The sequence below is a fragment of the Rattus rattus genome, chromosome 2, assembly GCF_011064425.1.
Source record: "Rattus rattus isolate New Zealand chromosome 2, Rrattus_CSIRO_v1, whole genome shotgun sequence".
Classification (NCBI taxonomy): domain Eukaryota; kingdom Metazoa; phylum Chordata; class Mammalia; order Rodentia; family Muridae; genus Rattus; species Rattus rattus.
Window position 1 is genome coordinate 207855843 of NC_046155.1, and position 23519 is coordinate 207879361.

The window sequence follows — 23519 nt, forward strand, 5'->3', positions numbered from 1 at the left end:
CAATAAGAATGTCATACCAATGAAAACCTTAAATTTGTATCAAAATAAATTTTGTGCCAAAGTAAGAAATTATGACTTCAACTTAGTAACTATTATATAAATTTCTACCAAATGAGATTATGGCTACACAATTAATTCTAGCTATTTTCTCCCTGATCAAATTATAACCACTTCTAATTTCCCCAGAAAGACAACTTAGAATAACCACCTCTAGACCCTAAAGTCCAGGGAACCAGGGCGATGACTCTTCATAACTACTTCCAGTTATGTATGAACATTGAGATATCCTTGAGGGAGGAGGGTAGGGAAATGGGGCAGTTGTGTGGCCTTAAGAAGGCTACACAGCAATTGTTGTAGTCTCTGATGTCTGTGCTGACTGGATTCGGCTGAAAGTCGGATCAAGCAGGTCAGTTCAGAATGTCTGATGATAGATCTTACCAAAGCTGTACATTCTGCAATATACAAATCTCAAAACAAACTTTAAGTATAATCAAGATATCTGCATAGATTATATCCATCTGTGTAGGGTGAACAGATTGGTTATGCTCCTTTTTTTTGTTTTTTTTTTTTGTTTGTTTGTTTTATTCTCTTTAATCTAGTTCTTCCAGGGGTCTCCCTCTATCAAATGTGATCCATATGGCTCTGGAAGATGTCCAGAGCCTAATCACCTTTTCTAAAAGCACAAAGAAAAAAAGGAAACTTTTCCACAAATCAGCACATCCTTCAGCCGGCAACCAGGAAAACCTGCATCTTGCATTCTGTCCCAGAGAAATGATGTCACCACAAAACTCAAAATCAAACCCAAAATCAAAATTAAAACAATCCAAAACAAAGGAATTAAACTAAAATACTGCACGAGCCTATTCTTAAGATTTTCTAATTTGTCATCCCAGGATATTAACACAAAATTCCTGTGGAGCCCATAAACAAAGAGTAAGAGTTTCCTGTAGACTTTGATGTACCATTATCTGTTGTGTTCTCTACCTGGAGCCACAGACTTCTATTAATTAATACATAGCGGGCATTTATCACTGCTCTCTACTTGGAGTCAGTGACTAACTTTCCCTATCCTAGTTCTGAACCACGGGCGAAATTCCCCACGTGACTCAGACAAAATCTGTATATAAATCTATCCTAAAGGCAAATAAATAAACCAGCCACTGAATTAAATCATAGTCTAATCAACGTCTGCTAAGGAAGCAGGCAGCTTCCATTCTAAAGTTCTCTGTGGCTCAGCCTGCACTCTTCACTGAAGAATTTTTCCTTATCCCCTTTTCTATTCATTCTGCTTTCCCCCTTTTTCTTAGAGAGCTTTCATAGGAAACTTTTACAACTTAGACATAAATGCTAAAACCACCTTCCTAAGTCTCCCTTTTTCTTCCTGTGACTGCAACTAGCAGGCTGAGAGTTAGAGGGTTGCAATACCTGCAGTGATAGAACAAAGGCTACATTACTTAATTCCTGGCTGTTAGGCTACAGGTGCTAATGACCTAAACCAGCATCGGTTAATCCTCAGAAGAAGCAAGAAGGTTCTTAGGAGCTTTTAGAAGCCATCATCAGCACTCAGTATAGTTAGAGAGCTAGACTATCCAGAGACAATCAGTATTTACAGCCACATCAGAGTCCTACTGTGTGTACTGTTTCAACCTACTCCAGGCCTGGAGGCTCCAGGCACCCCTGCATTTCACAGCTTGACTTGAAGATACCGGTACATAGGAAGCTCTGCAAAGAGGAATAGATGCCCAATGCATCCAGGTAGATACTGGAATGAGTAAAATCACCTCTGTCCTCTAGCTCTAGGTATATCTAGACACAGGCAGAGAAATGAACTTCAGAATCGCCCATTCAGTGCTTGAGTTCTTGATAAAGAATTGCTTTCTTTCTATTCATCAAAAACTCAATGACTCAGGAGAAAATAAAAGTATAATTTCATTATTTCCTTTTTGCAGCTTCATTGGTTCAAGCATTGGAAGGTGAACTAAAATAATGCCTGTCAATTATTGGAAGAAGAAAGATATTCAGGTTATTTTTTTATTGTTAGCATAACTTTATTTATACTATGACTCAAAGAAAATGATATTTAGAAGCACCCCTTGGGCAACACTTCATAAACATCACAAACTAAAGATAGTTGTAGAATTGATCATGGCGCTCAGTTGTGGTTTTATTTATTTATTGGATATTTTATGTATTTTACATTTCAAATATTATTGTCTTCCCCCCTCCCATGCCCCTTCCCCTCCCACTGCTTCTATGAAGGTGCTCCAACTCCCACACACCCATTCCCACATCAACACCCTGGCATTCCCATACACTTGGAAAACGAACTTCCACAGGATCAAGGGCTTCTCCTCTCATTGATGCCCCACAATGCCATCCTCTGCTACATATGCGACTGGAGCCATGGGTTGCTCCATGTGTACTCTTTGGTTGGTAGTTTAGTCCCTGGGAACTCTGGTAGGTTTGGTTAGTTGATATTGTTCTTCCTATGGGGTTGAAAACCCCTTCAGCTCCTTCAGTCCTTCTCCAACTCCTCCACTGGGGTCCCCTTGGTCAGTCCAATGGTTAGCGATAAGGATCCTCATCTGTATCAGTAAGGCTCCTGCATTATCTATCAGGAGACATCCATATCAGGCTCCTATCAGCAAGCACTTTTTTTTTCTTTTTTTTTTTCTTTATTAACTTGAGTATTTCTTATTTACATTTTGATAGTTATTCTCTTTCCTGGTTTCCGGGCCAACATCCCCCTAACCCCTCCCCCTTCCCTTCTATATGGTTGTTCCCCTCCCCATCCTCCCCCCATTACCGCCCTCCCCCCAACAATCATGTTCACTGGGGGTTCAGTCTTAGCAGGACCAAGGGCTTCCCCTTCCACTGGTGCTCTTACTAGGCTATTCATCAGCAAGCACTTCTTGGCATCAGCAATAGAGACAGGATTTGGTGGCTACATATGGGATGGATCCCCAGGTAGGGCAGACTCTGGATGATCTTTCCTTCAGCCAATGCTTCACTCTTTGTCCCTGTATTTCATCCTATGACTATTTTTGTTTCCCCTTCTAAGAAGGACTGAAACATCTAAATTTTGGTCTTCCTTCTTCTTCAGCTTCATATGGTCTGTGAATTGTATCTTGGATATTCTGAGCTTTGGGGTGAATATCCACTTATCAGTAAACGCATACCATGTGTGTTTTTCTGTGATTGGGTTACCTCACTCAGTATGATATTTTCTAGTTCCATCCATTTGCCTAAGAATTTCATTTAAATTTCAGTTGCTGTTTTTAATAGCTGAGTAGTACTCCATTGTGTAGATGTACCACATTTCTGTATCCATTTCTCTTTTGAAGGGCATCTGGATTCTTTCCAGCTTCTGGCTATTATAAATAAAGCTGCTATGGACATAGTGGAGCATGTGTCCTTGTTATATGCTGGAGCATCTTTTGGGTATATGCCCAGGAGTGGAATAGCTGGGTCTTCAGGTACTACTATGTCCAGTTTTCAGACAAACCACCAGACTGATTTCCAGATTGGTGGTACCAGCTTGTAATCCCACCAACAATGGAGGAATGTTCTTCTTTCTCCACATCCACACCAACATCTGTTGTCACCTGAGTCTTTGAGCTTAGCCACTGTGACTCGTGTGATGTGAAATTTCAGGGTTATTTTGATTTGCATTTCCCTGATGACTAAGGATGTTGAACATTTCTTTGGATGCTTCTCCACCAGTCAATATCACTCAGTTGAGATTTTTTAATTTAGCTCTGTACCTCATTTTTTAATAGGATTGTTTGAGTCTCTGGGGTTTAAATTCTTGAGTTTTTGTTTGTGTTAGATATTAACTTCTATTGGAATCTAACTTCTTGAGTTATTTGTATATGTTAAATATTAGCCCTCTATTGGATATAGGATTGGTAAAGATCTTTCCCAACCTGTGGGGTGCTGTTTTGTCCTATTTGCTGTATAGAACCTTTGCAAATTTTTAATTTCCTCAGTTTTTGTTGTTATGTCTCCCTTTTCATTTCTGATTTTGTTAATTTGGATACTATCTCTGTGTCCTCTGGTTAGTATGGCTAAGGGTTTATCTATATGTTTTGTTTTGTTTCTTTCTCAAAGAACCAGCTACTGGTTTTGTTGATTTTTTTTTATAGTTTTTCGTTTCTACTTGGTTGATCTCAGCTCTGGGTTTGATTATTTCCTGGGGTCTACCCCTGTTGGATGTATTTGCTTTTTTTTCCTTCTAGAACTTTCAGGTATGCTATCAAGCTGTTAATGTTTGCTCTCTCCAATTTGGAGGCCGTCAGAGCTATAAGTTTTTCTCTTAGAACTGCTTTCATTGTGTTCCATAGGATGGGTATGTTGTGCCTTCATTTTCAATAAATTATAAAAAGTCTTTAATTTCTTTATTTCTTCCTTGACCAAGTTATCATTGAGTAGAATGTTGTTCAGCTTCCATGTATATGTGGGATTTCTGTTGTTTTTGTTGTTATTGAAGAACAGCCTTAGTCCATGATGATCTGATAGGATGCATGGCATTATTTCAATCTTCTTGTATCTATTGAGGCCTGTTTTGTAGCCAATTATATGGTCAATTTTAGAGAAGGTACCAAGAGATGCAGAGAAGAAGGTATATTCTTTTGTTTTAGAATGAAATGTTCTATAGATATTTATTAAATCAATTTGGTTCATATCTTGTTAGTTTCACTGTATCTCTGTTTAATTTCTGTTTCCATGATCTGTCCATTGATGAGAGTGGGGTGTTGAAGTCACCAACTATTATTGTGTATGGTATAATGTGTGCTTTGAGCTTTAATAAATTGTCTTTTATGAATGTACATACCTTTGCATTTGGAGCAAAGATGTTCAGAATTGAGAGTTCATCTTGGTAGATTTTTCTGTTGATGAATACAAAGTGTCCTTTCTTATCTTTTTTGATAACTTTTGGTTGAAAGTTGATTTTATTTGATAGTGGAATGGCTACTGCAGCTTGTTTCTTGGGACTATTTGCTTAGAAAATTGTTTTCCAGCCTTTTACTCTGATGTAGTGACTCTCTTTGTTACTGAGGTATGTTTCCTGTATGTAGCAAAATGCTGGGTCTTATTTATGTATCCAGTCTGTTAGTCTATGTCTGTTTATTGGTGAATTGAGTCCATTACTATTAAGAGATATTAAGGAATAGTCATTGTTGTTTCCTGTTATTTTTGTTGTTAGAGGTGGAATTATGTTTGTGTGACTGTTTTATTTTGGGTTTGTTGCTTTTTCTAGGGTGTAGTTGCTTTCCTTGTGTTGGAATTTTCCATTTATTATCCTTTGTAGGGCTGGATTTGTGGAAAGATATTGTGTACATTTGGTTTTCTCATGGAATATCATGGTTTCTCTGTCTATGGTAATTGAGAGTTTTGCTGGATATAGTAGTCTGGACTGGCATTTGTGTTCTCTTAGGATCTGTATGACATCTGCACAGAATCTTCTAGCTTTCATAGACTTGTTAAGAAGTCTGGTGTAATTCTTACAGGTCTGCCTTTATATGTTACTTGACTTTACCCCTTACTGCTTTTAATAATCTTTCTTTATTTTGTGCATGTGGTATTTTGACTATTATGTGATGGGAGGAATTTCTTTTCTGGTCCAATCTATATGGAGTTCTATGTTCTTCTTATATGTTCATGGGCATCTCCTTCTTTAGGTTAAGGAAATTTTCTTCTATAATTTTGTTGAAGATATTCACTGTCCCTTAAAGTTGGGAATATTTGCTCTCTTCTATATCTATTATCTGTAGGTTTAGTCTTCTCATTGTGTTCTGGATTTCCTGGATGTTTTGGACTAGGAGATTTTTGCATTTTGCATTTTCTTTGACTGTTGTGACAAAGACTATTGTCTATTCTGCCCCTGAGATTCTCACTTCAGTCTCTTGTGTTCTCTTGGTAATGCTTGCATCTGTGATTCTGGATCTCTTTCCTATGTTTTCTATCTTCAGGTGTGTTTCTTTAATGTTTTTAATCTCTATTTTTAGATTCGGGATGGTTTTGTTCAATTTCTTCACCTGTTTGTTGTGTTTTCCTGTAATTCTTTAAGATTTTTTGTTTGTTTGTTTGTTTTGCCTCTTTAAGAGCTTCTATTTGTTTACCTGTGTTCTCCTGTATTTTTTAAGGGAGCTATTTATATCCTTCTTAACATCCTCTATCATAATCATGACATGTGATTTTAAATCCAAATCTTGCTTTTCTGGTGTGTTGGGATATCCAGTACTTGTTGTGGTAGAAGAGCTATGTTCTGATGTTGCCAAGTAGTCTTGGTTTCTGTTGCTTAGGTCCTTGTGCTTGCCTCTCACCATTTGATTATCTCCGATGTTAGTTGGTCTTGCTATCTCTGACTGGAATTTTCCTTCCTGTGGGCCTGTGAGCCTGTGATCTTAGGAGTGAGAGTACTCCTGGGAGACTACCTCCTTCTGGGCAGGCTTTGGGTCTGGAGGGCTGTGGGACAGCCTTAGCTCTGGGCACAAATGGAGAACAGAAGTGTTCCATCCCTCAGTTGTGTTTTTTGATTGCACAGAATCAATAACCAATTTATAATAAAAGAAACTCTAAATATATTACCTAGACTTGGCTAATGGTCTTCTGCATAAATGTGAACAACACCTGAAAACTATTGATAATTGATATGACTATTAAACATGCATATAAACTTTGGCTTTCTGGAACACTGTACTAATAGAATGGTCTTCTGATTTAAATAATTTTCAGGGTAGAATTACATCATTAATATCAGTAAAACACTGGGGAGACATTCAGTAAGGGTGAACAGCATAAGAAAGGATGAGTTACTTTGACAGCACAAGGTGGAGATGGGCTGATCACTAAAATGAGCTCGTCCACCATGTTCTGCTCATGATGACAGCCTTGCTGACCTTGGCTCAAGTGAAATGCCCTTCTAATTCAGCCTGAAGAAGGACCTCTTCCTCTGCTGCCTCCGTATCTTTTAAAAGTGTCAGCAACTGCAATAAACCTGGGGCTGGGCTACCTTCTGGCAATCCAAGCTTTCTTCAAATTGACTTGTGGACTGCCCTAGCAATGATGTGGTCTAGATGGGCCTGATTCACAGCTTCTTTCTCAATTGCTCCTTTCTGCACCAGCTTCTGTAATAAAGGCTCCAATCTTAGAACATAGGCGGAGAGCTTTTCATCATCCTTCTAGTAAGTAGTAAGGAATTTGACCTGCAATGCCCTAGGATTGTCAATAATCCCAAATATTGTCTCAAGAGTCTACAGGCATTCTGCAACGGTAATGAAGGGGTTGTTTATCTTGAGGACTCAAATAATTTCAAATGCTGGACCTCTAAGGCTCTCAATCAACTATCTTTTCTCTACATCTGACATCTGCCATGTTTTCATTATTTTGAAGGTAGGACGAAACATCTAAGATTCAAATCTTTCTCACCTGGTCCTGGAGGATCCCTGCCTGAGAACAGCTTTTTGTACCCCAGATACTGCAGGGTAGACTCAAGCGCCTCATCTAATGCCTATGCTAACATGGGTGCTTGAATTTCAGGGATCATCATGCCCTGGTCTAGGCAGAGAGGGTCATTACAATTCCCAAGAACTCTGGTTAATTCACCCATCGTCATCATGCACTCTCCCTTTAAAAACTCATCTAATCTGCATAAAAAGTCATTATCAGCATCAGGAGGCTTAAAGACACGCTCCAGACACCCCCTTTTGCGGGTATCTCCTTGGGGACTAGGGCACTGCCTGTCTCTACTGTAAGCCCAATCAAGGCTACATTCTTGTTCTCATCCCCTCTGAACATCCTCCCAAGCAGTCTGTGTTCTCCTAAGAGAGCAAGACCAGTTTCGAAGGTTGGAGGGATGCTGGCAATCAACAATGCTTTCTGAGAGGTCATATCCATCCTCCTGCACCAGTCTTCTAAGAGTCTCAGTGTCATGGTGTCCAGAGTATTTAGATTCTAATTCGACCAGGGCACCTCTGCTACCAACACTGCTCATAGTAATGTGTGTGCTCCTCTATTTAACACTCAGCGATCCAAGAGCCATCCAAAGTACAGGAGCCATCCATAGTGGCATACAGATCTTCCACCATGCCCTCTGCATCCTGCTACTCCTCCACCTCGACCACACCCACCGCCCATACATAGGCTCTAGAGAGGGTCAGCATTGCCCAGTGCTTCACAGGACAACTTGAATCTCCACTGGAAGTGGAAGCCAGCCCCAGGTATTCAGTTTTATTGATAATTGCTACTATTATTTTATTCGTCAAATGTGGGTTAAATAACTCTACAGCACACATCTTTGATTTGTTCAAGTTTAACACCTATGTCCCCACAGCTAGGTGTATTGAATATATTTTTCTATTAAACATAAGAAATGGATAACAATTTTAATCCAGTAAAAAATGTAGTCAGCACACACACACACACACACACACACACACACACACACACACACACACTAATGGTGTACTACTGTCTTGACTGCTCATCGAACTAAATTTGTATAAAGGTTTTATATACCTAATGTCAGGTTTTAAGAGTAACTGTGACCTACTTCTGAGAATTAAACCTTTCAGCCAAAACATATTCTCACCACAAAATTGAGCACCTTCAGGATTTCACTCATTTTGTTTTAGGCAAAATATCAACTTCCTGCAAGGAAGCATACTTGTCTCAGACAGCTCTGCATGAGATGAGGAAAATGTGACTTTTTTTTTTACACTGCCTTTGTCACTGTTTCTCATTATGGTTCTGTCCATGCCCACAAAATGTGGAAGCAAATGTTCCTCCCTCCAGGCTGTCTGAATGAATACAGATCATGGGGCTATGTGGTTGTTTTCAAGACACGTGTCATTTCAACACTGTTTAGTCAAGGCTGCCTTATAATTCAAAACAGTTTGCAAGAAAGTGGTATCTACTATTGTCCAAATGCTGTATGCCTGAAAACTAGCAGTAGGTTAGTAACCATCATAAGGAACAGCGCTAAAGCAGTCTTTAGGTTTACTCTAAAGCCCTAAGTCCATCAACATTAACAGTGTCCTTTTTCTATTCTTCCTTAGCATCTTTAACCATGTGTATGCACACATGTGGCCTCATAGCTACCCACATTAGCACGAAGGGTTTGGATGATTGAATAAGCTAAATCTGCATTGAAGTTACTGGAGCTCGTCCACTCACTGGCCTTCGACAGCAATGTTTCAAGTCATTAGCATGTACTATGGTTTTGGCAAGATTCCCTGTGTAACTGGGCTTTTAAAGAGTCAGGATCAGGATGTGTAGTGGCGGCGCTTTTATTTTCCTTCTGCATGAATGATCGGAGCTCTCTGAGTTAGCAGGGTCCTTGAGTCAAATGAAAGGGTTAGTGAATCGACAGCATATTGTTTATTCTTTCTCAAGTCCTACTTAATAAGGAACTTTGGAGTATCTGGCACCATGTTAGGTACTTTACAATGGTCCTGCATCTTAGTTTTATGTAGCAATCAAAGACCTATTCAGCCCCTTGTCACAACCAACCCCTTGCTAGCCAGCCTGTCTTGGATACATTATGCAGATGGAATTAAGAGACTCCAGGAAAGCTGCGAAAGTAAAAGCAGAGACCCAGCAGAACAGCACCAAGGAGAATAACAGACAAGCATATCTGAAAGGCAGCAGCAATACTGGGAGGAGAAGGACACATTTCATAATTTTTATAAATTGGTTTTTCATTACTAAAGAAGTTTCCAAGAAAATAATAGATCAAGAGAAATAAAATATATTTAAAAGGAACATCATCATTTCACTATGAATTCAAAGACTGAGCTGCTCCAGGTATTTCAAACATTTTATGCTTTAATTGGCTTTCCAGGAAGGTACCTTAAGTCTCCAAGTCACATTCATTTACTCTTATATTGATTTTCAATGAAACTTCCTGTTTCTATGACTACACTAATCAATTAACTTCTTGTAAGTGGCAAGACAATTTTGTCTTTTCTTTCTCTCCAAAGAAACCTGAATATATTCTTCCTTCAAACAGCTAATGGTGCCCATACCTATCAAGAAAATTCACTGGTTTGGGCAAAACATTTGATGCCTTTTCTGTTTTGAAAATGTTTAGTATTCCTTACAGACAAAGCATACAAAACCCCCTTTATACTAAAACTGAATGTCTTGTTAGTGTATAGTGGTATTTACAAAAGGTCTCTTGGATACTAACAAAAAGTGTCTATCTCTTCATCCTCATTCTACATCCCAGGGAAATTAGTCAGTAGGCAATCAAGGAGGTTATTTTACCAGAGAACAGACAATGGACCTGCCAGTGAACATCAACAAAGTACAAAACATAGGTCTTAATTAGAAATGAATCATTGTTCATATGATGGTCATTTCACTTATATTTAAATGTGAGGAATGAAGGTTACTTTAAGCTACCTGGTATCTCTTAGAATCAAGCTAGGAGTCAACAACAACAACAACTAACAAAAACCCTTGGGAAAGGCGTTGATGACTCAGATTTCTTATTCTTTGCCCCATATTTCTTCTCTTACTCAGAAAAATCTTCCCAAAGCAGAAAAAGGATCAAGACATTCCTTTGCCCCAATTCCCTTCTGTCTAAAGAGTCAAAAGAGCCTTCTGGCCAAATGGCATAGCGTGGTGTCTTCTATCCCAGTCATCCAAATCTTAGCCTGCCTTCCTGAGCTCATCTACCTCAATTCACCTCTTATTGCAGCCACATTGAAATGGATTCACTATATATTTCCAACTATCTCTAGGTCTGTGCTGTCCAAAGCATTTTGTGGAGATCGCCTTTCCTAAAAGGCCCTTCTTGTTGTTGTCCCTTTAGCAAAGTTTTGCACAATCTTCCAAATATTGCTTTTTCATCTATGGCTGGAGTGCCTGCCTCATCAAAGTACAAAATGCTAAACTGCTCCAAGGTAAAATCATCACACCCTTTTTGTTCTGGCTTTCCAATTGAAAGAGTAATTTATTTTATATCCATTGTGAAATTATATAGAAGCTGTCTAACCGCAGGGATGAAACAGTAAACAATGTAATTATTTATATGCAACATGAACCCCAACGTCGGGGGAGGGGGAAAGAGACTATTCAGATTCCCAGTGTCAATTAGCTAGAGCTTCTCAGATCGAGGAATACTGAATTTCTCAATTCTCCTACTTCTCAATTCTCAGACTTCTCAAAAAGGAAATAGTCCACACGGATAACTGAAAAATGTTACCTGAAAACTCAGCTGATCCACATTCACTTTAGCTAAGATATCACCTGCTAAGTGCATAATAACACTTTAAATTGGTGCATCGCCTAGAGTGAGATTCAAGCAAGGTAGGTAATTTCACAAGTACTTGATGTGTGGCAGACCGGCCATCTCAATCTGTTTGGCTCCTGAGTATATCCTGCATACACCCTTACTTAAACTTCAAAGCTGACCTTATCCTATGACCACATGTAGACCTATGATATTTTCCATGTATTTTTATAAAATAGGTATGAGATCTTAACTCTATCCAGGTCACTGAAAATAGTGTGCTTCAGGGGGAAAAAAGTGAGCTAGTAATATAATGACATATATGATTCAAGAAGGAGAGAAACAGTCCCTCTTCAAAACAATCACATCCACTAATTAAACGGTATTAAAATAAATGTCCCATTGTCTATTGGGCTTACTGGAACACTTTTTTATTTCCGTTTCAACATACTAGAATATTACTTATATTCATCTAAGTAAAAGTCACATTATAACAGAATTTCAGTATATTGTTGCTGAGTTACTAAGACAATTTAGATTTCTTAATGACCATGATTGATTCAGTTGATGGGACTTACTGTTTTGGTAGTGGTGGTAATCTTATTTCTGGTGATATTTAACGACCTATTTGGATATATCAAAATGCTCGTTGTTTTTTTCCATAAATAGTAAATGCAAGCCTAACTAGAGACATAATTTTAAAAGTCAGATTCTGTTACTCCAGTCACAGTTATCTACTGATCAACCATAAGCCCAGTTGTGTCACATTGAAAACTTTCAGAAGTCTTATGATACAGACACAGATATGAGGAGCAATCAATTTGTACTGAAGATAAGCTCAGTACCTTATGTGCTGGTTCGAATGAGATTTCCTATGGCCCCTTCCTGGGGCTTGGATATCTGAATATTTGATCTCAGTTGGTCATTTGGTCATGTTTAGGTGTGTTGTCTTTTAGCAGGAGGTGTGTCACTGTGCAGTCAGACTTTATTGAGAGTTTAAAGACTCATAATTTAGTTTTCTCTCTCCTTGAGCTTGTGGGTCAAGTTATGAGTACTCAACTTTCTGCTAAAGTCACCTTGCCTCCATGCTTTCATCACAAATATTTAACCCCCAGGACTATAAGCCCATATAAATTCTTTCTCCCATATGTGCCTTCGTTATGGTGTTTTCTCTTAGCAATAGAGCAGAAACTCATAAAGGATGTTAAACACATTTTCAAGAAGACATTCAGACCAAGCACTTAAAGTTCTGACCATAGTAAGAAAATGAGAACTTTCCTCAAATCCCTGTGTTGTTTGCTTTCCAGCAATGACTTATGAAGTTATTGAAAGGGCTCCTATCCAACACATGTTGGATGTAGTATGAGTTCACCATTGTTCCCATAACTGAAGGCCTACCCCAGCTTCCCTACAAATGAAAATGAGACCCATGCTAAAGAGAAATAAGAATTGGGTGAGGTGATCATTCTACGGTTATGTGGCAGTTGGGGATAAACAGTTTTCTTCGCAAGTTGTAGAACATTTATGGATTGCTGGAAATAGTGCAGAATGAATGATAGGTACACTGGAGAGCACACATTATGCTTGTCCTCTCTCAGCTCTTATTAACTGTCTCTGGAGAGTAATAAAGAGATGAGACAGTGGCAAAACTGACTCACGAAGAGCAAGTCAGGACTCTTGCTTTAGGATAAGCCGATGTGGCGATCGGGTTGTCTAAATCTGTACAAAGGTAGGCCACAAACTTGAATTAAATTTGGCTAGGTGTCCTGCAGCTGAGAGGAGGCACCCATTGTTAAAAGATAAGTGGTCATCGATTTAATTTCCTGCAGACACCAGAAAAGATGACATGAGATAGATTATTTTGCTTTATTTACTATTTAAAGAAAGCGTAGCATCTTTCATTAGGGAACATTAGGTGATAATCTGTTATTTTAAAATAAAGACGTTCTGATTGATAAAATGTTAACCTGAGTATATCAAGAATGTGTGTTGGGCTACAGAAAATAAATACCAATAATACCATTTTAGTGAACTTACAAATTTTCCAGCTCAAAAACCAATCCTACAAATTATGCAAGTAGAATATGGTAGTAAGAAAGAGCAGTAGGACATTCCAAAAGTTAAAAAAAAAAGCCTTACCAAGAGCAGGATTATGCATGCATAGTGATTTATTTTCAAACTTATAATTCCCAACAAGTCAAATAGTATTCCCAAGGAAGGTGTACCATTATTGCATAAATTTCACATCATAGTCCTCATTTACCAACAAAGAGATAAGAAGCAATAACTAATTATGTCTAAAGAAATATTTCAAAGCAAATATTTTTATACCTTAAAGAGCAGGAGAGTCATTGATGAATTTTAGTTAGCATGATTCAATCTCAAATTCACTAGTTTAATAGTCACTAAACAAAATTTTGTTATTTTCCTAACATAACAGAAAATAAAAGTGAAATAATATCAACAACAAGCAATCCTAAATACTATTGCATCAAAACCAAAAAAGTTGTAGTTCCATGTATCAAGACAAAAATCTCCATTTAACCTTTATGCTCATGTGTAACTATAGACCTTTCTATGACCACCTCATTTCCCAATTAATGACACAGAGTCTATATTTATTATAATCTTTGGCCTTAAAACTAGGCATTGTTTTTCTCTTACTTGTAACTCAGTTATCCCATTTATACAAATCTAAGTCCTGCCACATGGCTGGCTCATTACATCTACTTCCTTTCTAGCCTGGTTCTTCTATGTTTGCCTCATAAAACCTCTTATGCCTGATTCTCTCCCAGAGTTCCTATCTCTTCCCAGAAGTCTCACCTTTCTACTCCCTGCCTTTACTATTTGTTTTTAATGAACAAATCGGAAGGTGAGAGAGGGACAATTTAAAAAATCAGATGTGTCCATATGAACAACAAAACCAAGTTCAGTCTGCAGTCAACTTGTGGGCACAGAAATCAGCAAATAAATAACATGATGACAATCTTTACACAGGGCACAAAAACATCCTTCAGCACTTATGTGTCCACATAAAGCAGGCTCCTACAAGAAATCACAGATCTTCCTATTAGAAGACTCACACCCATGTTCTTTTTGTTTGTTGAATCCTTATTTAGGTATCCTTTACATCTTATAAAAAACTATAACCTTTTGGTTTTGAGGTTTTATTATTCCATAAGTTATCTAATATTCTAACATACAAGGCAAACAGCATATAGGAAACAAAGAAACAATAGCAGTGGTATACCCTTACCTGAAGACCTTCAATTGCAAGTCGCAGCATGCTTGGTGTAAGCTTAGAAGCTTGCTTGAAGGTAAAGTTACTCCAGTCTATGATCAAAACAAATCCATTTACTTGAAGCTCTGGATCTTCAATCATGGCTTCTAAAGAAAGTAAAATGGCACGCAAAATATCCACCAGTGTATACCTATCAACAACAGAGAAGTATTGAGTTAAATCTAACAGCCATTTTTCATAGCCACTTGGATAAAAATTATCAAGGCTTGATATTTGGGTGGAGTGTTTGGGAATTGTTATTGCTTTTTTGTTTGATTTGACTAATTTTTAGCAAACTAAAGATTCTCTTTAAAAGACCTCAAGATTTTTTTTTGTGGAATGATTTTTTAAAAATGGTTTTTAAGAAGAGGTTGACTTAAATGGACCATGAGAACTAAGTAGAAATTAGCAGGTAAGGGTTGTAGCAGTGACTCATCAGGTAAGGTTGCTAGTATGTACTTCACTTGCAGAAGAGCCAAGTTCAATTCCAAACACCCATGTCCAGTGGCTCACAACCTTCTGCACCTTTATTTCTAACAGAATCCAATGCCATTGGCCCATAAGCTGCACATACTGTAACATACTGTCTAACACTAAATAGCATATACACAATTTAAAATAATAAAAATAAAATTTAAGAAACGAAGATATATTCTACCCAAACAAATAACAATGCTTTCGAAAACGCTGCAGCTAATTTTCCTCTAGACCATTACCTAGTTTTCTAAAATCTCATTTTAACTACCTCCAAATTAAGCATCACACTTTCCTTTAGGGATTCCTCAGGATATGTACACTTTGTTGGGTTATAGGGTTGGCATTCCATGTGTGAGAAATATGCACCTGAGCATTCACTCAAGTGAGAAGCAAACAAAATCTGTAAATGTATAAACCATGAACATGTAAGGACACTTTTAATTATCCAATAAATTTAACTATTTATATAAATTTTATATGTCATCAGACACTGCAAATCATCAAGAGATACTTAGAGACACTAAGCTATACAATGAGAGGCTTAGAAATTATACACATCTACATGTTTACTTGATACAAGTACATTGCCATTTTAGAGAAAGGACCTAAGCATTTTCAGATTTTGTTGTCCATGTGGAATGCTTAAAACAGTGCTCAAAGGAAACTGGTTAATGTCTTGGCAAAATGGTAAATGCTGAGACCTTCAGGACAGCCCTTAAGGCTGCAGAAAAGTACTCTAAAAACATAAGTTCAAAAATACATAATTTCTCAACTATGCAAAAATATAAGAATGCTATATGAATTGTATAAGGAGCCTCACAGATCTAAAAGAACAGAAGGCATCTACACTATGAGCCAGCCTGTTAGAAAGATACGAAAAGCCTGTCTGAAAGACACAAAGACAGGCAAATACAAATGCAGGCAGATTCCTGAGTTCAAGGTTAGCCTGGGACACAGTGTCAAGGCCCAGGTATGGTAGGAATGATAATTTCAGGATGGGTCCCACCAAGCTAGCTTATTGTCTGTGTTTAATAGAGGCAGGCAGATTTCTGAATTGTTTTGCAATGTTAGAAGAAAATGTGTGTTTAGCGTTTTCTAACAATTAAGGGGCTGGGGTCACAGGATGCTGATTCATAGTATAATGTAAAGGAAACCTGGAGTAAATAACTGGATTGATGTATAAAATAAAAGACTGTGCTTATGATCTGCAAGGGATGAGCTATCCAGAGAATGTTTTAGAATAGCAAGAGAGAACTGCTTAGAGAACTGTCTTGAACAGAATATAGAGAGGAGTTATCCAAAGAATGTTTTAGAACAGCAAGAAATAACTGCTTGAAAAATTTCTTGAGCAGAACATAGAAAGAGAACTATCTGGTGATCTCCAGAGAAAAGAGATCAGAAAGCAAAGCTGAGAGAAGGCAGGATGGAAAGCTGTCTGGAGCAGAGCTCCAAGCACTAGCTTGGAGCCATGATTTGACATTGAGTTATTTTTTTTCACCACTCCTAGATACCCCTTCTCTCAGAACCCTTCTTCAAGCCAAGGCTGGTCCTTGGCAACATACTGCAACAAAATAAGGGTGCCATATGAAAAATGCATATAAAGAACATGGTAAATGGAGAGAAAAGTCGAAGCAATCATTTAAAATAGGAGCAAGATGGAGCCTTATTCACACTGTTGCCACTCCTATTCAATCGAGTGTGCAAAGTCTTAGCTCAAGCAATAAGATAACAAGGAAACAAGTAAGAAGCCAAGTCAAAGTCTCCTTGTTTGCCCATTATTTAGTTCTAAATATTAAAAAAGTAATAAGTAGATCAGAAAATATCTAGAAGTTATTAAACTTTCATCAAAGTAGCAGGGTACAAAATTTAAAAATGGACTGCTTTCATTCATAACACAAAAACAAAGCAAACAACAGACAGTCTTTCATTAGAAACAAACGGGCATCTAAGAAATAATAAAGTAAGCAAACCAGAATTGGACAAAACAGAAGAAGAACCAAACAAAAGGCAAAAGAAACATATATAGATGCAAAGGACACATATACTTGAATACACAAGAATCCCAGAAAAACACAGTAGCTGTAGACAGAATAGACATGCAAAGGACCTGCAAGCTTTTGGTTTAGAGATGGGGACCACATGTTCACTTAGTTTCAGTTCTCTCTGGGAGTTCATATGTGCCTTATTCAAGCTGTGTTTAAAAGGCCTTGCTTTCTTGGTGTTTCCATCCCTTTGGCTCTGCATAAGAGGAGAGGTGGGGGAGGAACTGAGGGGAATAGAAAGAGGAGAAACCATAATCATAATACACTGTATGAAGAAAAAACATTTTCAATGAAAGGGAAATTTATTACATAAAACTAACCAAGAAAATGTTAATTTTTGAAAGAAAGAAATTGAGTTATACACTAATCATAAATAGACCCCGTATGCTGACAAGGTAGAAGAATTGACATTGTACAAATGACCAGTCTTCAAAAATGCAATTTACAGATTCAATGCAACTGTGGTCAAATTACCTATACCTTTCTTCAGAAACTAGAAAGAAGTCTTAAAAATTCATATTCATAAACACAAAAGTCCAGTATATCCATGTAATCCTAAGCAGAAAGAAATAAGAAAGAAGGAAAGAAAGAAAGAAAGACAGAAAGAAAGAGAGAGAAAGGAAGAGAGAAAGGAAGAGAGAAAGGAAGAGAGAAAGGAAGAGAGAAAGGAAGAAAGAAATTAATTGCTGGAAGCATTACCATACCCATTCTTAAGAGTCATACCTAAAATAAAATAATAATAATAAAAGCAGTATGAGGTACTCATACAAAAATATTCATGTACATAAAAGAAATAGAAGGGTTGGGGATTTGGCTCAGTGGTAGAGCGCTTGCCTAGCAACCGCAAGGCCCTGGGTTCGGTCCCCAGCTCCAAAAAAAAGGAAAAAAAAAAAAGAAATAGAATAAAAAACATTTAATTTCAACCAATTATAGCCTCTGTATTGGTTTTTTATCTTTACAAAGAAGTCAAAAATACCAGAGAAAAGTAGCTTCAACAAATTGTGTTGGAAGAACGAGATGCCTACATGAGTAAGCATTAAACTAGACCTTTATCTCTCACCTTTCAGAAAAGCTAACTCCAAATCAGCTTCCATACAGCAAGAGGAACAATCAGTTGAGTGAAAGTGCAGCTTACGAAATGGGGAGAAAAATTTCTGACCAATACATTGGACAGACAATTAATACTGAAACACACACACACACACATACAGAGAGAGAGAGAGAGAGAGAGAGAGAGAGAGAGAGAGAGAGAGAGAGATGCACAAACACCAAGCAGACAAACAACCATCTCAAAAACGGGCTATAAATCTAAGAAAAGGGATCTGAAAAAATGAAATACAAATAGCTAATAACCATTTTGAAAATGTTAAACATCCTTAGCCATCAAGAAAATATAAATTAAAATTACTTTGGGTTTTTATCTCTCCCATCACTGAATGATTTTCATCAAGATAACAAATGACAACCAAGGCTGGAGAAGGTGTGTAGAAAGAACTCTTACATAACACTGGTGGGAGCAGAAAGTGGTACCTCCACTATGGAAATCGACGTGGAAATTTTTCAAAAGATTGGAAACTATATATATATGTTATATAATCAAAGCTATTCCATTACTGATCAGATACCCAAAAAATTCTACTGTAAAGATACCTGCTCAACCATACCCATTTTTCCACTGTTCACAAAAACTAGGTAAAGGAATTATCCTAGATGACCATAAACTAATGAATGGGCAAAGAAAATCCACACAAAAAGGTTTTATTCCTCTGTAAAGAAAAATGAAGTCATAAAATTTGCAGAAAAAAATGGACATAAATGTAAAGCTGAGTGAACTAACCTATAACCGGAGAGACAAACACTGTGTTTCACTCTCGCATGTAAATCCTAGCTTCAGCTCTTTAATTGTGCGTCTTCAACTTCTTTTGTGTATTCCAGAAACCAGGAAACTAGAGAGAAGCCATATGTGGAGGTGGGAATGGTCAGGGGAAGATAGTAGAACATAGGTAATACAAGATAGAGGAGAATCCCAGTGGTGGAAAGGTTTAAGCAAGAAGGTAAATACCACATAAGGGAAAGGCAGGAAGTAGGAGGAAGGCTAACCACACCAAAAGATGTATGAAATGGTCATATGGAATCCTCTCACCTTATAAATCAATTCAAAAGTACATTTTTAAATGAATTTGAAGGTTCATGTTCTGCATGGCTGGACAGTGCTGCTCCTATAAGCTTTAAGCATTGAAATCCTCTCAATGAACTGTTGGTCAGGGATTCCCCCTGGGATAATAAAATTATGACAGTTCCTACCATTCATTTTGCTGGCCCACCAGAATTCTATAAGGGACTATTTAGATTGACAGTGAGTTGGAAGCGTGTTCCCTGGTGGCTAACTTTCACAGTACCAGAAGAAACCATGCATAGAACCAGGAGAGAAAAGGCATCAACAGTCTTACATACAATGCCAGCCTACAGCGGGCAGATAGGCACTTTTGTGCACTGGTGACAAACATGCCTGCTATGGAGATAGTCAACCACTCTCTGATTTGCTTTAAGACTTCACTGGGGAAAATCCATTCCTGGTACATAAACCCAGACAAACATCAAAAGCTAGGGAAATGGTGGGTCATAGGTCCTGGGGATCTACTTAATTCCTTTGCTTAGCTAAACAGACAGCATCAAACTACCTTCCTATTGCTACTCCAAGGCATGAGAGAGAATCCGTTCATTCCAGCCTGTAGTTGTGGATACAGAGACTAATGGCTGCTAAGGGTGCTAAGGGTAAGTTCAAATGCTCATCCTTGAACATTTCTACTATCTACAATATTACCATCTACATATGGTTCAGGGAGGAAGTTTTTTCTAATCTTAGGAACTGGTAGGATGAGCAACGGGATAAGAGCGCTTGACACTAAGTCTGATATTTGAATTTGACCCCTAAGGCCCTGTTGATGGAAGGAGGGAACTGGCTCCCAAGGGTTGCTTTCTGACCTACACATAAGCTGTAGCACGTGCACACCAGTACCCATACTATCATCCCACACAAAACTACATATTCAAGAAATATTTAATTTTCTTCACTGTGGAAAAAGGAGGAGAAAGAACATAAGAACCAGACAATCTGCTATCTTCTGGGAAAAACACAGCAAGTCGAGGCATCTACATCCTAATGGGTCTGTCAACACTCAAGAGTAGACTGGGGAAGGACTACACGAACCTTGAGGTCTCATTATTGATCTGTCTTCTGATAAACTCTGGGAGGGATGGAGTTGTCTAAAGTTGTGTGCCCACCAGTGAACCTGCTAGGGTCCAATGGATAGTTCCAAACCAATGATGGGTGGGGGAGGGGTGTTAGAAGTGGGAGGGAAATAAGAGAAGGTGGGAAGTAAGAGTAAAGAGAATGCATTATATAACACATTCATAATCAGCAAAAAAGCTTTAAAAAGGAATGATCTTATGATAGACTATCTGCGTTTATAAAAAGTAAGCATCAAAAGATTATATTCAACACTCTGGAATCTATCTAGAGTACCACAGGCCTTGGTGTAAGAAGTCAAAAAAATATTTCTCAAATATGTATTACAGGTATTTATTTGTGTGAGTCCTGGTGTGCACATGCTATAGGTCAGAAAACAACCTCAACCGGGTCCTAACTGACAAATTCCAATGTCAGGCTTAGTGTAGAGTGTCCTTATCCCATTACCCATCTTACCAGTTCCTAGGACTAGAAAGCTTTTTGGAGAGTTGAAGAGTCCTATGGCATATGTACTTTGCCTTTGTGCAGTGTGCGAGTCTATCTTTGATAACACTCATGGCTTCATTGTAAATGTGATGCTCAGTGTTCAGTGTTGTAAACTGAATCCTGTAAGCATGCAGAGACAGGCGACTTCAATCAGAAATAATATATTTTAGGTTAAAATGGGGCACCTTTTCAAAAAAATCAACTTAATTTCTGAAATGCACAATAAAACGATGTCAAAGACAAAAATTTAAATTCACAAAAACCTAATTTGGTTATTCTCTCATGGGGATGATTTATCCTTGCACTACCCATAAGCTTCTCAAATAATATTGATATGAAAACACAAAATATAATTTGAATCTGAAATACGTTGCAAAAGAGTGATGAGCTTGTATGTAGTAAAAAAAAATCAATCATGGCTCCAATAAAGACAAAACAAGAGACAATTCGTTTCAAGAAACATGCTTCCTCCTTCCAAACTGTGTCAAAATCAAAAGATTTATACACATCATTATTTCAAAAGGAGTAAAATAAGGGAAGTCACAGTATAAATAAAGAAGGAACTCTGGCTTGCTGGGTTTCTAAGAGGAAATTTAACCTTTTAAAAGATATCCATTATCTTGCTCCAAAAAGCAAACTAAATGGTCTTATATAAATCGTTTTAATTCTTAAGTCTGAGAAAAGAAACATTGAAAAGTTCTAAGCTAACTGCATTCAGAGGTCAGGCCAACAGCACTCTTGACTTCCTCTGGTCCTCTGTTGTCAAACATGTCATAGTCTCACCATTAGCAACTCAGTAGGCACTGGCTTAATAGAACATTATTAAACAGCCTCCTGCCAATGCCTGTAAAATACTATCCACAAAAACATAACATCTACTAAAACAAATACACCTCTTCAGGAATCTTACCATAATTTTCATTTTAAAATTCCTTTCAGAAAATAGCTTTTCCTAAGTTAAAGTTCATTACAAGGAGGTATTTCACATGTTGATGCTTGGACTTTAGACCTAAACTGTGTGAGTTCCGCCATTGCTGTTCTTCTCTTATGTACGAGGAAAGAGTCGTGAATAAAATCTAGCACATGGTTGCAGCTCCTGACTCCCAACTGTGCTTACCAAAATAGTATGAACCAAGGCTTGAATCAGTTGAAAGAAAATATAGAGCACACAGCAAGAGGAAATCATGGTTCTAGCAAAAGGCACCATACCATGTAAAAAAAATTGCTCTCAATGGAAATTAAATTTCTATAACGTGTTTTTAAAAAGAACCATTGACAGCTACAGCTGCTTCTTCCTTGCTACGTAGTCTAAACTGAACCCCTCATGAAGCCCATGGGTTATAAAAATCAGGACTCCTTACAGAGTATAGAACATCCCTGAATTCATAAATTGGGGTTACTTTTATTTAACTTAATGTCTTAAAGTAACCTAATCCCAACTTTCTTTTGTATGTTAAAGAAGTTGTTGAATATCACTAAGCATTTATTTCCTTTTTTAAAATTAGAGATGATACCATTAACTTCCTAGGACATAATGTAAAGTGTGTAAGCTTGTGCCAACCACAGACCCCACACTCTGGTGCTAAGTTCTATGATTCCTGTAGATTTTAGTTTTCTTTTCTACATTCACTTAATCGACACTTGATGTGCGAACCTTTCAACAATGTAGCCTTAATCTCACAAAAATTTTGTAAGGATAAAAATAAAATAAATTGTAAAGCTTTTAGTGTGGCTTGGCCTATAATGAAAACAAGAGGAATACTTCCATGAGACTTCCTTGCTCTGCAATATTACATGAAACTGTTTTTCCTCCCACTTTCCCAGAAATTGTTCTGTTGTTTTCTTCCACTCCTCCTCCGATCTCTGCAATGGAGAAATAGAATTTGGTATCTCACTTCTCATGCAGTATCTCACGGAATTCCAAAGTCGTGTGTTTGTATCCTAGGCTAATATACTGAGTAATGCCTTATTGATGGACTCTCTCTGTCTCTCTATCTCTGTCTCTGTCTCTGTCTTTCCCCCCCGTGTGTGTGTGTGTGTGTGTGTGTGTGTGTGTGTGTGTGTGTGTCTGCCTTTCTCTGTCCCTACAACCCTCTTAACTCCCCTCTTCATGTTCCGAATAAACTCTATTCTATACTTAAAATAAAAAAATCAAGGTGACCAGACAATTCTCTCCTACCTCCAGCCAAGCAAATTTTGGTTACTTCCTGGTCCATGTTTACCACCCTTATTTCAGAGCAAAGATCAACAGAAATGGCAAATATGTTCTGTCTACCACTTCCCAGCCATTTCAGTATTTTATAATAATAATAATAATAATAATAATAATAATAATAATAATAATAATAATAATAATAACAATAACAATCTATCTAGGTGTAGCCAAGATTTTAAAGCAATTTCAAATATGTAATTTCAATGTTGGCATAATAATGGAGCCTCAGCCAGATTTGATTATATTATTTTGCAAAGGACAATATGGATCTAAAAGAATTTCAGGTTTGCCTAGAATCTTCACAGGAAGAGCAGAGTCTGGATGAAAATGCAGTGTCTTTCAGCCACCACTTAGAACAAGCTTCTTTTCATTTCCTTTGGTGCCATATACCTAGAACACTTTAATGGAGTTGATCTGCATTTTTGTGTAAGAACAGAGGACATCCAGAAGTCACCACCAACATGGCACCTTGCTTTGGTGCCACGCATGCTCCAACCTAGCCAGAGTAAGGGCTTTTTTAAAGGAAAACC

At 37.7% G+C, this 23519-nt stretch overlaps 1 protein-coding gene across 3 annotated transcripts in view; it reads right to left on the reverse strand.

Annotated features, from left to right (window-relative positions):
- Window positions 1-23519, reverse strand: part of Clvs2 (clavesin 2) — a 95187-nt gene that overhangs the window by 63812 nt on the left and 7856 nt on the right. For all 3 annotated transcript variants that reach the window (XM_032894872.1, XM_032894874.1, XM_032894873.1), the window contains one exon: window positions 14496-14670. In XM_032894872.1, the coding sequence (XP_032750763.1) occupies window positions 14496-14670 (175 nt within the window). The remainder of the gene's footprint in view (window positions 1-14495; window positions 14671-23519) is intronic.